Genomic DNA, 15,997 nt, shown 5'->3' on the forward strand with positions numbered 1-15,997 from the left:
ACTTTTGTTGAAAATATATATATATTTAACACTTAATGTCCTACCTTCAACAGATAAAAGTGGAGCCAGTAGTTCCAGCTCCAAGTCCAGTCATCCCCAGATTGACTCTCCGAGTCGGTGCTGGTCAAGACAAGATGTAAGTATTAATGTTTTGAATTAGAGTGAAATACTTTCAACTGAACTTTCTTTGCTCTTTCCTAATAGATTTAGAACTCTACAAACCTTTCAAGTATGAACATATAGGGTCAAGCTTTATTTTGAGAAGTCTTTGTTTTCAAATTTTTATTGCTTTCTTTTTCAGAGTAAATTGCTTTATTTAATATATAGGATTCTTTTTTTTTTTTTTTTTTTTTTTTTTTTTAAAGACTAGCACATGACATTGTTCCTGCCTAGTTTTTAAGGTTCTGGTTAACTGAAAACTAAGTGAACTATGTATTGAATAGACTGCCACATTACACCCAGGAGGATGCAATGTTACACCTTCTCAAGTGTTATTCTGTATCACTGTAACAAAGAACCCGGTCTCTGCTTGCTCAGATGGCACCTGGCTTTATTCTGTACCTATAAAACAAAGATACTGCCAAAACCCTGGTGAAACTGTATATAATAGTAACTACTGCAGTCTTTTCTTTTCTATAAACACAAGAGAACTGGAAGTGTAAACCCCTGTATGTTATTTATTTATCTTAATTTTCACAGAATCATCATACCAGCTCACCACTCTTTAAAGTAAATTAGTTGTTCATGTTTTTTATTCATTTAGGGGGTATGAATTAAGGTCTACAGGGCTCTTACATGATAATAAGATGATAAAACATTGATTTATATTTGTAAATTATATTGAAATCATTCTATTCTAACATCATACTATATTTCATTTAAATAAATTTCACAGCCTTACCAGGCAGTGGCGCAGTGGATAGAGCATCGAACTGGGACACAGAGGACCCAGGTTTGAAACCTCAAGTTTGCCAGCTTGAGCGCAGGCTCATCTGGTTTGAGCAAAGCTCAACGGCTTGAGCCCAAGGTACTGGCTTGAGCAAGGGGTCACTCACTCTGCTGTAGCCCCCCAGTCAAGGCACATATGAGAAAGGAATCAATGAACAACTACGGTGCCACAATGAAGAATTGAAGCTTCTCATCTCTCTCCCTTCCTGTCTGTCTGTCTCTATCTGTCCCTCTCTCTGTCTCTGTCTCTCTCTCTCTGTCACACACACAAAAAAGACAAATAATTTCACAAGCTAAACATACAGTTTACAATCAAATTTTTTTTACCAATAAGCCTGAAAATGATATGTTTACATTACAATAAAATGTATCAGTTAAAGGCTTACAAAGCATTTCATTTTCATTCAGTACTTAGCCATAAAAATGAAAGGAGAACCAGTGAATCCATTTAGTAGGTAGAGTAGACACAACAGAAAATACGCTTTGTGTTCTCAGTGGTTTATTCTATCTTACAGTTTGTGTTTATGTTATGCTGCTGCTTTTGTTAATTACACAGGTAATACATTAAAAAAAAAAGTTCAATATCATGATGACAAATGGTAGTATAGTAGCCAACATTGTCTTCTAGGAAAGTGTATACTCTTCTGAAGATTCAAAGAAGAAAATCCAGATTGTTCATTCTTTTCTTAAATAAATTGTCTGCATAATTTTCACAATTGTCTTTATGGCTGTGTCATAGAAACCTAGGTGGTGGATGGTGCTATTGCTCAGAAGCTTAGACAATGTAAGAAAAATACTGTAGAGTCAGTTCTTCTTAACCAGCTTCTGGTATAGCTGGTGCCCTCAATCTTACTACAAAAATTTAAATAAACTTATTCCTTAACCAGTAGAGGACAGAAGTCTAATAAGCAAGGAGACCCAACCAAAGTAATTTATTCATACTTTCTTCTTGGAAATTCTGCATTTGGGCTCATTTCTCTTAGGAGAAGATGTTCTTATTACTATACTTCTTACCTACCAGTTTATATTTATGCCTAGTGTCTCAATAACTCACCAGTACTTAATCTTTACTTCCACACAGAAGTTTGACTTGTGCATTACCTTTAGAGAAAGATGGTTTGTGAAAAAAGCACTGATAAAAATAATTGTCCCATCCATCTCTAAAGCATCTGATTGACTATATCTCTCCTCACTCATATACCTAAGATATTGAATGATGTGAGAAATAGATCCTGTTTCCAGTATTAGAGAAATTATAATACCCAGACATTCTAGACAAGTTGTCCTTGAAGGTATAACATGAACTTTCAGTAAGTAAGTAACTCTCATTTTATATGAATAATAATTATTTGACCAAAATCAGACTCAAGGAAATACTTATAATGAACAAAAAATAAAGTGAAATACATTATATTTTAAGTTAAAATAAAACAGAAAGAAGAGGCCCAAATCACATAGTAATAAGATGTTGTTATGTAACTTAATTAAGTTTTCTTTTTTAAAAACTAAATTATGGATAAGCAAACTGTGGCTCATGGGTCAAATTTATTCCACAGTCTGTTTTTATATGGCTCACAAGCTAAAAATGGTTGAAAAAATTTTAAAGAATGATATTTTATGACACATGAAAATTTTATGAAATTAAAAGTAATCCCATTGTTGTAACATAGGATCCATAGCTTATTCCATGGCAGCGTAATGGAAAAGAGGCAGTAGAGTCACAGAAATGTACCTTTATTTACTTAGTTTGTGCGCACTGGGAGTGTAATGGTACTCTTTTGAAGTGAAATTAATGAGCAGACTGGGAATAGTCTGGGGAAGGGAGTTGTTTATTGCTAAAAAAACAGGCAGAGAATAGAGGCTTTTGAAATTATAGGAAAAAGAAAAGGCTTTAACAGGGTTCAAATTATACCCTCTCATTGAAATATCTTTAAGATAACAATATTTAGTTTGTAAATCTTCTTAAATAAAGAAGTTATGTCTTCTGCCCTTGTTCCAGGAAAGTACTTTGAGGTTAGATTATTTCCTGTATTCTCCATTATTGTTCCTTGAAGCAAGACAGAGAGGTACCTTGTTTTTGCCTTGAGTTAACGTGCCTGGAAACTGTGTTCTGTAGGGTCTACGGAGAGTCCAGTACCTCTTCCTGACAGAGTTAAAGTCAAAATAACTTTGCAAGAACCTCAAATTCCTTTTACTTATTCCCCAGTAATGGGTATCCAGAGTTCCCCTCAGTCTGTGTTGAAGATAAAATTAAAATACTAACCCTGAAATTATAATCTTAACACCTATAAAGTTTGTTAGAGTAGTATGAATGGGAAGGAACAGCACATTCAAGTAAATTGCTAAAATATCTGAGTCTGGTCTAGCAATCAAGTAGGTTTCAGTTTGCCGAGGAGGGACTGTCTGGGATCACAATGTGGGGATCCTGAGGTCCTGGGGGCCGGGTGGCAAAGACGATGAGTGCACTGCCCACTGGTACGAGGGCACGTGGCAGACAGCTGCTGTGTTGTTTGTCATCCTAGTCCTCACATTTTATTGATTTAGCTACGTTATTCTGAGCAAGTGTAGGAAGAGTAGGCTAACTTGTAGCATTCATTTATTCATTTCTGTGAAGAAAATAGAACAGAGGAAGGCGATGGAATATCTTAGGGGCAGGAATTCAGATAGGATTGTCAGGACATTACAGATCAGTAGCTGCAATCTTCTAAGTTAAATGTGGGGCTGTATTTGTAAAGCTCAAAATTCTATTAAAGGAACTTTTCATTAAAAAAAGATAAATTTAAATACTGGTAAAGTACTAAGAGAAATGTAAATGTAGATAAGGATTTTTTGGTTGAATGGTGGCAGTTAGCATTCTTTTCCCCCTCACATATCTCAAATGTCTCTCTTTTTTTTTTTTCTTTTTTCTTTTTTTTAGAGAGAGATACAGAGAGAGGGACAGATAGGGACAGACAGACAGAAAGGAGAGAGATGAGAAGCATCAGTTCTTCATTGCGGCACCTTAGTTGTTCATTGATTGCTTTCTTATATGTGCCTTGACCAGGGGGCTACAGCAGACTGAGTGACCCTTTGCTCAGGCCAGCGACCTTGGGCTTCAATCCAGCGACCATGGGGTCATGTCTGTGATCCCATGCTCAAGCCAGTGACCCTGCACTCAAGCTAGTGAGCCTGTATGCAAGTTGGATGAGCCTGCACTCAAGCCAGCGACCTTGGGATTTTGAACTTGGGACCTCAGTGTCCCAGTTTGCTGCTCTAGCCACTGTGCCTCTGCCTGGTCAGGCTCAGATGTCTCTTTACTGCTCTCCTCTTGCTAGTACTGGGAGGAAGCTTTTGTCCTTTTCCTCTGTGTATTCCTTCCCTTTTCCCCTTGGACAGAGTGGCTCTAATGCAGCTATGTTAAACTGGTGAGCTGGGCCTTCTGTGTTCAGGGCATTGTTGCTCTTATTCAGGCCCTCACCAGAGGAAGGATGATTAATTGGGATCCTCCAAATATACAATAATGCTTGGTCATTTTTCCAGTTAATATCTAATAGAATATTTGATCAAGTGACATGGAATCATTAATGATGCCTTTTTTAGAACAATATTATTATCAATGATAATTCTAAATTTTCTCCTGACTGAAAAGGTCACAATAGATAGTCTCTTTTACAAATTTAACTTTTTTCCCAAATGTCCAAATTATGCTGTAATAGTTTTCAGTGACCACATTATTGCTGGCAATTATAGGTTTCTTTCTGCTAAAATTTTGATTTCTGGTGTTAACACAGCATGAGTATTTTCAGATTTCTTATAATTTAGGAAATTCCTTAATCAGAGCTCTCTTAGAAGAGGTGCTGGAAATGTGCTGCTTTCCTGTTTATGTAAGTAGTTCAGTTTTTTGTTACAGTTTACAGTGTAGTTTATGCTTGGGAGGGGGCTTAATAGTTGAATTTCTAGATTATTTATATATACTATGAAACTGAGAATCAAAACTTTGCTCATTAATCTTGAAAACAGAAGAGTTTAATCTTTAAAAACGTAAAATGGTATTTGTTGTCTTTTTGCAGTTCACTTCTGGACAGTACAGGTACAAGTGGACCATAATCGTAGGCAGTTACAAAGATAATCATTTAAAATATCTTTAAGTAAAATAAGCTTTTTATAATTTTACATGTAACCAGAGTTATCCAAAAGACATTTAATAAGGTGTGAAACATGTGTAATGGTATTTTAATGATAAATTCTTTAGAGAAATAATAGCAAATAGTTTTTATCCCACTTCCTGAATTTTCCCTCCAGACCTGAAATGTTGTCTGTTCGTATATAATTTATTTCCAGTGTGAATAAGTTTAAGGTAACTCACAGAGAGAGCATGTAGTAAAGTTATAAGAAAATAAAAATAGGAAATTAAGATCAAAGAGACAAAAAGAAGCAAATGATTGCTCATCAAAAATAACATGGCACCCTGGCCGGTTGGCTCAGCGGTAGAGCATCGGCCTGGCGTGCTGGGGACCCGGGTTCGATTCCCAGCCAGGGCACATAGGAGAAGCGCCCATTTGCTTCTCCACCCCCCCCCCCACCCCTTCCTCTCTGTCTCTCTTTTCCCCTCCCGCAGCCAAGGCTCCATTGGAGCAAAGATGGCCCGGGCGCTGGGGATGGCTCCTTGGACTCTGCCCCAGGCGCTAGAGTGGCTCTGGTCGCAGCAGAGCGTCGCCCCTGGTGGGCGTGCGGGGTGGATCCCGGTCCGGCGCATGTGGGAGTCTGTCTGTCTCTCCCCGTTTCCAGCTTCAGAAAAATACAAAAAAAAAACCAAACATGGCTTCCTAGCAATAAGTGCAGAAAGTAAAATGCATTTTGGAAAAGGAAGGTACCTCTTAGTTTCTTAGGAGGACAAAGTTTTCCAAGGCACTAAATTGAAAACTTCTTTCTGTGTGGACCCAGATAGCAGGAGCAGTGTCTTCCGTCTGAGCTTTCAGAGCAGATACCGAGGCATTTTTTTATTTGGCTATTTCTTACACCAAATTCTAATCCAAGAGGATAGCATAAACACATTCAATAAAGAGGACTCTGTAAATCTTCTCTTCTCGTATTTTCTTTTTTTACTACTCAAGACTCTTGGATGTAATAACAGAAACTCAAATCAAACTAGCTTATAAGAATAAAGTAAAGGATATAGGTGAGGCAGTATCCATGGTTCAAAAAGTCTCATTAGGACTCTGCTCACTTTGTTTTTCTCTATCCTGTCTCTGTGTGGTGGCAAAGATGGTCCAATTGCTTGAGGCTAATAACAGTTCTTCATGCTCAATATCCCTGGTGATGCCCCCCCCCCACCTCCCTTCCACAGAATTCATTCAGTCCTCATCAAAAGCTCCAGCTGGCCAGACTGGTTTATCAGCCCCTGTAGTAGGGGTGACCGCCCTGTCAGAAGAAGAGATGCTAGGTTCCAGAAGGAAAGGAGGACTTTCTCAAAAGACTAAGGAATTTGAAGCAGGCAAAATAAACTGAAAAAAAAACGATTTTTTTTTTTATAAAGAAAGAGAAAGGGGGAGAGATGAGAAGCGTCAACTTATAGGTGCAGCACTTTAGTAGTTCCTGATTGCTTCTTATATGTGCTTTGACTGGGGTCTCAAGCCAACCCAGCAACCTTAGACTCAAGGCAGTGACCTTTGGACCCAAGCCAGCAACCTTTGGGTTCAAGCTGGCGAGCCTGTGCTCAAACCGGCGATCTCGGGGTTTTCAACCTTGGTCCTCAGCGTTCCAGGTGGATGCTCTATCTACTGTGCCACCACTGATCAGGCACAACTGATTTTTATTTATTTTATTTTGAGAAAAAGCAGATTGCATATTTTTATGAAAGCAGAGCAAAGCTTTTGGTTTAAAAAAATCCTTTAGAAGTAAAGTTGAGGAATATTTCAGAACATCATTCTGTCACAAAAGGAAGCCCTTTTGCTTTTCTATTTTTAATTTGTTTCCCTTCCAATAAAACTGTCTGCTTTTGATTTATGAAAAAAAGAAAAAAGATTGGAAAGTGGTGACAGCTTCGTTTTGCCCTGGTTGACTTGCCACTGAAATTGAAACACTTCACAGGTATTTTGCCTATGTTATATTAGCTGCCAAATGACAAGAAGAAAGATAAAAAAATTCTGAAGAATGACTATATTTAAAATATATGGCTATTTGTAATACTAGTGAAAGATGGTAACATTACAAATGAAATTTCCTAGCAGCTGAACAACTAGAACACAAACTGTTGATTGTTTTACTGTTCTTGCTACTTTATTGTACTTGTAGATTCAACAGACCCAAACCCGTATGTCTCAGTTATAATTCTCAAAGGAACCACATATTGAAAGTTTCTTACTCAGTTCTTCAGCCCTTTTCTGAGTTTTACAGACAAGGTGGTCTTGACCTTTTTATACTACTCTCATTTATACTGACCTAAAATTATGAAATATCTCCAAGTTTTAATTTCTTCTCTTGGCACATTGTACTTTGTTCATTAACATAAGATGCAGTGTGTTTAAGAGAAAAAAATAGTGTACTGTCAGAAAAACTGGCTTTAGGTTTTGGGAAATGCTTTTACTATACAGTAAAACAAGTGGAAAGATTATAATCAAAGCATTTCCATCTTACTTGTAAACAATTACAGCAGTTCTTATATGGATGCCACATTAGAAGACTTGGGAAAATTTACTGGATTCCATTCTAATGCAATTAGAGCTAATTTTGTTCTTTAAATGAATAAAAGGTCAGCTAGTAAATCTAGCTTATCTTGAGTCCAGACTTCAATAAATTGTTTTATTTAATTTGTTGTAAAAGATCTTATCCTTAATGGGTCTAGGTCTTATTAGTTCACTTAGGTTTTAAAATATTTATGACCACCTTTTTAGATATGATTTGAATGATAGTTGGAAAGTTTCTCTCTGCAGTGTTATCAAGGCCTAAGATCACTAATTGAGTGAATATAGGAAGGTACTTAAGATTTGTTATCTAGAAAAAGCTGGCATGAAGGTCCAGAATTTAAATATTCTTTATCCTGCAATAGAGATAATTTAGCTACATCATGGTAACCTTTTGGATATTATCTGACTATAATATCCCCTAAAGATCAAGCTACTCACACTTTTAGTGTTTAAAAAGAATATGTACCTACTGAAAACACTTAGGCACTCCTGTTATTACGGACAACCACATGGAAAATTTAAATTCTTTGCCTTCTGTTGTTTCTTGTCATTTTATTGAGGCTATAGTAATATTAAAGTATTTGCATAAAGACTTTAGAGACATAATGTACTGTTTCTACTTTATTCCCATTCCTGACTTTGTAACTTATAAAATGAATATTTGTGTCACTGCCGGAACTCTCTGATGTAGAATATTGCAGCTTTTTAAAATGAGGTTGCCAAGGATATTATTAGCACATGGGTTGAAGGATATGTCACTGGGAGCTACTGACTGACCATGTGACCCCCGTCTGTTGGATTTCCTCTTCTGGGTTCCAAAACTGTATCTGTGCTCACAGCGTGCCCTTCAGGCTCTGAGAAGAAGCACAGCATCCCGCCTTCTTTCATGATCTGTTCCTCCTCTGATGCTTTCTTCAATTTCCACTTTCCTGCCCCCTCCCACCCCCCACCTCCCCAGAAGTTCGCTTCCTTCCTTATCTCTTTGTATCATCTACTTTTTTCTCATTCTTTCCCTTGGCCTTATATTTTCCCATCCTCAACTTTCTCACCTTTACCACTCTCCCTGTCTACCACCCCCCAGGAGAAAGGTTATATATATAACTCCCTCTGCTCATTCTGACTTCTTAAAATTTATCGTTCATGTGCACTTTCTTCAGATTTTTATTCTTACACTCACTGCACTCTGGTTTCTGCCCTAGAAACTTTTCTGAAGCTTCTCATTAAGATCCTGAAATGCACCCAGAGACCATGCTGCAGCCCTGGTGATAGTCACATCCTTTCTGCTGCATGGATGTGTTACTTACCCCATGCCCTTTTTGAAACTTTCTATTCCGTGTTTTTCTTGATACTACACTTGTCAGAGTCTTTCTTATCATTTCTTTCTTTTTTTTCCTTTAAGGTCTTCTTTTTCTTTTTTTTTCTCCCTTGGCCCACTACTCTTGTTCTTTCTCCATAAATTTTCTCATTCACTCTTTATGTTTTAAAATTATGCAATGATAATTCCCAAAGTCTTTATTTCCAGCTCACATTTCTCCCCCAAGATGCAGACTCATCTGCCCAGTTCCCTGCTCGAAAGTCTGACACGATGCACCAGAGGCATGTCAAACTTAGCATTTCCAAAATGGAACACAGCATTGTTTCTCTAACCTCGTTCTTCTTCCTATGCTGTTATCTCTTAATGATGACATCAGAGTCTCCACTGTCAATAAATGTTAGTTATGTGGTTTTTTTTCCTGACTGTGGACATTTATTTTAAAAATACTTTTCACCAAGATGTTATATTCTTTGTGTCCTTTGGATAAAATCAGGTGTAAAAGTTTAAAGGGCTTTACAAAACATATTTTGGAAAAAAACAAACAAACAAACAAACATATTTTGGGCCCTGGCTAGTTGGCTCATGGATGGAGTGTGGGCCCAGCATGTGGATGTCCTGGGTTCAATCCCCCCCAGTCAGGGCACACATGAAAAGCAAGCATTTGGTTCTCCTCCCCTCCCTCACCTCCTTCTTCTCTCCCTCTTCTCCTCCTGTAGCCAGTGGCTCAGCTGGTTCAAGCGTCAGCCCTGGATGCTGAGAATAGCTCGATTGCTTCGAACATCAGCCCTAGACAAGTTGCATGGTGGATATCAGTCGGGGCGTGTGCAGGAGTCTGTCTTTCTATCTCCCCTCGCTTAAAACAAAAAACATATTTTGAACAGGTACTACTAAATATGGAATTACTTGGCTTTGTGTTTCTCTTTTTTCTCATTATAAAAATAATACACGGTTAGTTGTGGGTTTTTTAAGAAAGATAAACTGTTTAGAAATACGTAACTTAAAAAGGAAAAGTTCTTCTAAATCCTATTCTTCCCATAGTAATCGCTGCTAGTTGTATATTTCAGCAATTTTTAGAAAACAGAAATAGGGTTATCTTACACACACATTTGTACAAACTTGTTTCCTTTTCTTTAACAATACATAGTAGACATTTTCCCAGTTCTATGTGACATGGTATTTTATTTTACTGTTATATCATAATTTGTCTTTTCAGTTACCAATTTTTGAATATTTGAGCTGTTCTATATTTTGTTATAACAAAGAAAAAACAGCCTCATACATAGATCTTTGTTTATTCAAATGCTGCTAGGTCAAAGACTAAATATTTAAGATTTTTAAGAGATTGTTATATCATAGGCCATACTAATTAAAATTTCCACTTGCAGTAAATGAGAGTGAAATGACTATATGTAAAAAGGATTAGTTAAAATCTGGTGATTCTGAATTCTAAGAGCTTCTGGGGTAATGTATCATATAAGTTATTTTATATGGATAGGTAGATTCATTCTTCTCTCTTGTGGACCTGTGAGTTCATTTGAAAGAAACCTATCTTCTTCAGGAGGAGCTTTTGATTTAAGAATAGTTACCGGCCCTGGCAGGTTGGCTCAGTGGTAGAGTACAGGCCTAGCATGTGGATGTCCCAGGTTCAATTCCCGGTCAGGGCACACAGGGGAAGCGCCCCATCTGCTTCTCCTTTCTCTCCTTTCTATCTCTCTTTTTCCCTCCTACAGCCAAGGCTCCATTGGAGCAAAGTTGGCCCGGGCACTGAGGATGGCTCCATGGCCTCTGCCTCAGGTGCTACAATGGCTCCAGTTGCAACGGAGCAATGCCCCAGATGGGCAGAGCATCGCCCACTAGTGGGCTTGCTGGATGGATCCTGGTCAGGTACATGTGGAAGTCTGTCTCTCTGCTTCCCCGCTTCTCACTTCAGAAAAATACAGAAAAAAAAGAATAGTTACTGTGTTTTCTCAGGCCGTTCCTATGTAGGTAATTGAAGCTGTCTCCATCTCAGGTGAATTGTGGTGGGAGTGGCGTTGCATTATTAATATAAAATGTAATACTTCAAATAATTATTTTTTTGTGTGATAGTGTTTTGCCTTTGAGTTCATGTTTTAAATCTGAGAAAGGGACATAAGGGACATAGTAAACATTCTGAATTTATTCTGATGTGTTTAAAAAATTGTAAGGTTAATATATTTGATGTTGTTGCTGCTATTAAGTCGAGGTAATCAAGTAGGCATTTTTCTTTAGTCCTTTGGATAATACCTGCTTTTTTTGAAAACAAGTATCTGTTGTAAATCCCTTGTGAATTTCTAAGATAGTAAAAGTTTAGTTTTGGATGGATGCCAAAATAAAAATGTCTTTCTATGAAAAAGCTTCAATGTTATATTTGCTGCCTGGTTTTAGTCATCATATAGATTTTTTTCCAGGCATTTTGTAGACTATGTTTTATCAGCTTAGCTTTGTCCCCAGTTGTGGCAGAGATGGCCTATTGTGAATTCAAGTACAAATTCTACCAGTTTTTAAACCTAGAGGAAATAGGCCCAGAAGTCCCAGAGAAGGGTGTAAATATAAATAGCCTAGCTGGAATCCTTTGTCCATCCCCAGATAGTCACTGTAGCCATGTATTTGTGGTGCTAGGCTTGACCTGGCTCATGTTCCTGTCTTGCAAGTAGGGGTAAAGGCTACCCAAAACATGTGGCCTAAAAGTGGACTAGAGAGGTCTGAAGGCAGAAGGAAAAACAGATGCTGCATATAAATATGCAGACATGCTAGATATCCATTCTACAGTGTAAATGTTTAATTTTTAAGTTTCCTACTTCTAGCCTGTCTAGATCTTTTAGTGCGCTGAATGTTAAAAGCCACTATATTTATATATGTACATTTATATATGTATATACACACACACACCTACTTGTGTGTATTCATGGTGTTGTGAAACACCTGTTTGCATCATTTATTTGTGAGTCTTTCTTTGCATAAAGTTTCTTTGGTGTTTTAAATTTTCTATGAAATATAATTTTAGACATCATGAAATTACTTACCCAAATTTAGTATTATCTGGTTTGAAATTTCGGTCTCTGAATGGTTGGTAACATTACTCACTTTTTTGACAGAAAAGTTTGGAGTTTCCTCAGATGATGCTGTATACACTGTAGATGCTAAATTAAAACTTATTTTATAGAAACTACAAAAGTTGTGTTACCTTACTATATGGGCATATTTAAAAGCAGAAATTGTAGTTTCTGGAGATTATAGTATATCAGAAATATTAGCCCTGCTGTGAATTCTGTTCTTTAGCCTTTTCTTTTCTAATATCTCTGCATCATTGGTTACAAACCCTTTGGGTAAAAATGAGACAGTAACTGATACTGGTCCATGGTCCAGAATTTGAAAACTAATGCTCCTGGTAAAATGTATAAACTACATCTGTGACACAATACACTTACTAGGTTTTATTTAAATAAATGTGTGTTGCATTTTATTCTTTTTTCTTTTTTCTTTTAATTTTTTTATTTACTCATTTTAGAGGGGAGAGGGAGAGACAGAGAGAGAGAAGGGGGGGAGGAGCTGGAAGCATCAACTCCCATATGTGCCTTGACCAGGCAAGCCCAGGGTTTCAAACCGGCGACCTCAGCATTTCCAGGTCGATGCTTTATCCACTGACCACAGGTCAGGCGCATCTTTTATTCTTTTGTTGAATTTATTGAGGTGACATTGATTCACAAAGTCATACAGATTTCAAGTGTACAACTTGGCAAAACATCTGCACACCACATCTTGCGCCCATTACCCAATCCAAAGTCTCTTTGCATCTTTTTTAAAAATATTTTTTACTTTTCAGTTACAGTGGACATACGACATGATATTAGTTTTAGGTCTACAACCTTGTAATTAACCATTTATATAGCTTACAAAGTAATCACCCCAGTGTAGTACCTATCTGACACCGTACATATTTATTACAATATTCTTGACTATACAGTGTATTCCCTGTGCTGTACTCTACATCCTGTGTGTTCCATCTTAAATATAGTATTATTCTAAAATTTATTTTAATTAAGAGATCTTTAAAATTCCTTATAGTGTTATATTTAGAACCAACCCAGTTGAAATTAAGTGTGTATATTTTAAAAGGACTGTTTTTGTTTTTATTTGAGATTAATTATAATATTAGAGCGCTTCTGGCTAATGTTGGACATTAATCTGTTTTTGAACATAGCTTTCATATATATTATCACCCAATTTAAGAAATACTGATTTATCTATATAGAGACATGTGAGCTAAAACACATGAGAGCATTTTCATTAGTAGTGTTAGGCTCATTGGTTCTGAAATAAGATAATGATTAAATCAGAGTTTTAAGTGGTAAACAGCCATGTTCTAATTTTTCTTCATCAAACCATTTAAAACCAAGTAAGGCAGATTGCCTTGCTACTTTTTTATTTTTTCCATTGAGCTCATAATAAATACAATGAAATTCACATATGCCTTAGGCTACTGTCAAAGTACATGACAGGAAATTTTAAATTACCTGTATTTCTTTTACTAGCTTTTCTTGTGTGGATTATTTTTCTGCATGCATGCATACATCTTTAAATCGATACCTGTGCTTTTAAAGTACATTATTATCATTACTTAATTTTTTAAAAAAGAAAGAAAATAGCTTTTAAATAAGAAATATCGTATTTCTCCATGAATAAGATGCTCCCATGTATAAGATGCACCTTAATTTGGGGGCCCAAAATTTGAAAAAAAGGTATTACATAAAGTTATTGCATTCAAGTTTTATTCATCATAAAATTCATACAATTCCTCATCAGTGTCAAAACTCCCATCCATTAGCTTGTCCTCATCTGTGTCTGATGATAAATCACTGTTCTCATGTATTGCCTCGTCCTCAGTTTCATCTATGGCATTTGAAATGTCACAACCACTGTATAAGATGCACCCAGTTTTTAGACCCCAAATTTTTTCAGAAAAGGGTGCGTCTTATACATGGGTAATAATGGTAAATTTTAAAATTCTCTGGCATTTGTGCTCCCAAGCATAAACATCTAAATTAAAACAATGTAGAAATTACCTGTGAACTCAAAGGCCCCTCCAGTGGCTATGCTGCTGGCATGGTAGGACTGGGAAGGAGAGGAGGAAACATCTGTGGGCGCTGTGGAGAGGCCCATTCTAAGGTCATATTCTTGGAGTCAGATCTAAAGCAGCCCTCAAAAGAAGAGCATTACAGACTTCTATTCTTTCTTGACATGTCCCTCAGGCTGAGGTTTGTAACTTTTCTTGGCCCTCAGGGTAATTCTTGACATTAGAGCAGGGGTCCCCAAACTAGGCCAGCGCATGCAGCCCCCTGAGGCCATTTATCCGCCCCCGCCGCACTTCTGGAAGGGGCACTTCTTTCATTTGTGGTCAGTGAGAGGAGCATAGTTCCCATTGAAATACTGGTCAGTTTGTTGATTTAAATTTACTTGTTCTTTATTTTAAATATTGTATTTGTTCCCGTTTTATTTTTTTACTTTAAAATAAGATACGTGCAGTGTGCATAGGGATTTGTTCATAGTTTTTTTTATAGTCCGGCCCTCCAATGGTCTGAGGGACAGTGAACTGGCCCCTGTGTAAAAAGTTTGGGGACCCCTGCATTAGAGGATACTGACTAGAAAAAAAGTTTGAATAGATGAGAGGACCACTACGTAAAGTAGCCTCTAACGCTCACAACTGAATTTTTTATTCAGGCCTCTAAGTATGTAGGAGCTTCTGTGAACTTATCTTTTCCTTCCTTTTCCCTTCTTTATTTCTCTTTTAGAATGATATGAATTTATAGTGACTCAAACTTCTTTCCTGACTCAGAGAAAATTTTAGAAACTTTTCTTATATATTTCTTAGATTTTATTTATTTGGCCCTGGCAGGTTGGCTCAGCAGTAGAGCATTGTCCTGGTGTGTGCATGTCCCGGATTCGATTCCCAGTCAGGGCACACAGGAGAAGCGACTATCTGCTCCTCTACCGCTCCGCTTCCTCTCTCTCTTTCTCTCTCTCTCTCTCTCCCTCTCCCTCTCTCTCTCTCCCTCTTCCTCTCCCTCTCCCTCTCCCTCTCCCTCTCCCTCTCCCTCTCCCTCTCCCTCCCCCTCCCTCCCTCCTCCCTCCTCTCCCCTCCCTCTCCCATCCCCTCCCTTTCCCTTCCCCTCCCCTCCCCTCCTGAAGCTATCTATGCCTTGATTGGAGCGAATTGGCCCAGGGTGCTGAGGATAGCTCCGTGGCCTCCGCCTCAGGTGCTAAAAATGGCCCCCATTGGAACAGAGCAAGAGCCCCAAATGGGCAGAGCATTGCCCCCTAGTGGGTTTGCTGGGTGGATCCCAGTTGGGGTGCATGAGAGTCTGTCTCTGCCTCCCCTCTTCTCACTAAAATTACAAAAAAATATATTTATTGCTTGAAACTCCCTTGGACACCTTTTTGAAAGAACGAATTTTATTTGTAAAAGTCCTTTATATCCCAAAGCAACCAAAATGATTGCTCACTACATATTTTATTAGTGTTTAGTATAATGTATTTCTTTGGAATGTGGATAAACATATTCTTTTATCTCATCTCGTATTTTATAGTTTAACAGTTGAACATGTTCTTTTCCAAAAAAATTGTTAAAATTCTCTTCACTCTCATATTGGAAGATCATTTTTATTATTAAATCTAAAGATCAAATACATACTCTAAGACAGGGGTCTCAAACTTGCGGCCCGCAGACTAATCCACGTGGATTAGTCCTGGCCGGGAGTCTGTCTGACTGTCTCTCCCCGTTTCCAGCTTCAGAAAAATACAAAAAAAAAAAAAAAAAAAAAAAAAAAGCTGGTTCCTCAATGTCCCCAGTCAACACTCTATCCACTGTGCCACCACCTTTGAAGGCTATTGTTGGATTTTCTAAGCACGACTTCAATAGTAACCAAATTTTGTAACATTTCAGTGAGAATACAAATCTTAATTTTTCAAGTTTGTTTTTCAAGTTCATTTAATATCATATTGCTTTTATTGTTTTCAGATAACTTGGGATGTTATTTAATGATAGAATGAC

General features: G+C 37.5%; 1 protein-coding gene across 6 annotated transcripts in view; it reads left to right on the forward strand.

Moving 5' to 3' along the window:
• The window catches only part of TAF3 (TATA-box binding protein associated factor 3), a 193,657-nt gene that overhangs the window by 153,834 nt on the left and 23,826 nt on the right, over positions 1–15,997 (forward strand). For all 6 annotated transcript variants that reach the window (XM_066279814.1, XM_066279815.1, XM_066279816.1 and 3 more), the window contains one exon: positions 54–136. In XM_066279814.1, coding sequence (XP_066135911.1) covers positions 54–136 — 83 coding nt within the window. The remainder of the gene's footprint in view (positions 1–53; positions 137–15,997) is intronic.

The sequence above is a fragment of the Saccopteryx bilineata genome, chromosome 5, assembly GCF_036850765.1.
Source record: "Saccopteryx bilineata isolate mSacBil1 chromosome 5, mSacBil1_pri_phased_curated, whole genome shotgun sequence".
In the NCBI taxonomy this organism is placed as follows: domain Eukaryota; kingdom Metazoa; phylum Chordata; class Mammalia; order Chiroptera; family Emballonuridae; genus Saccopteryx; species Saccopteryx bilineata.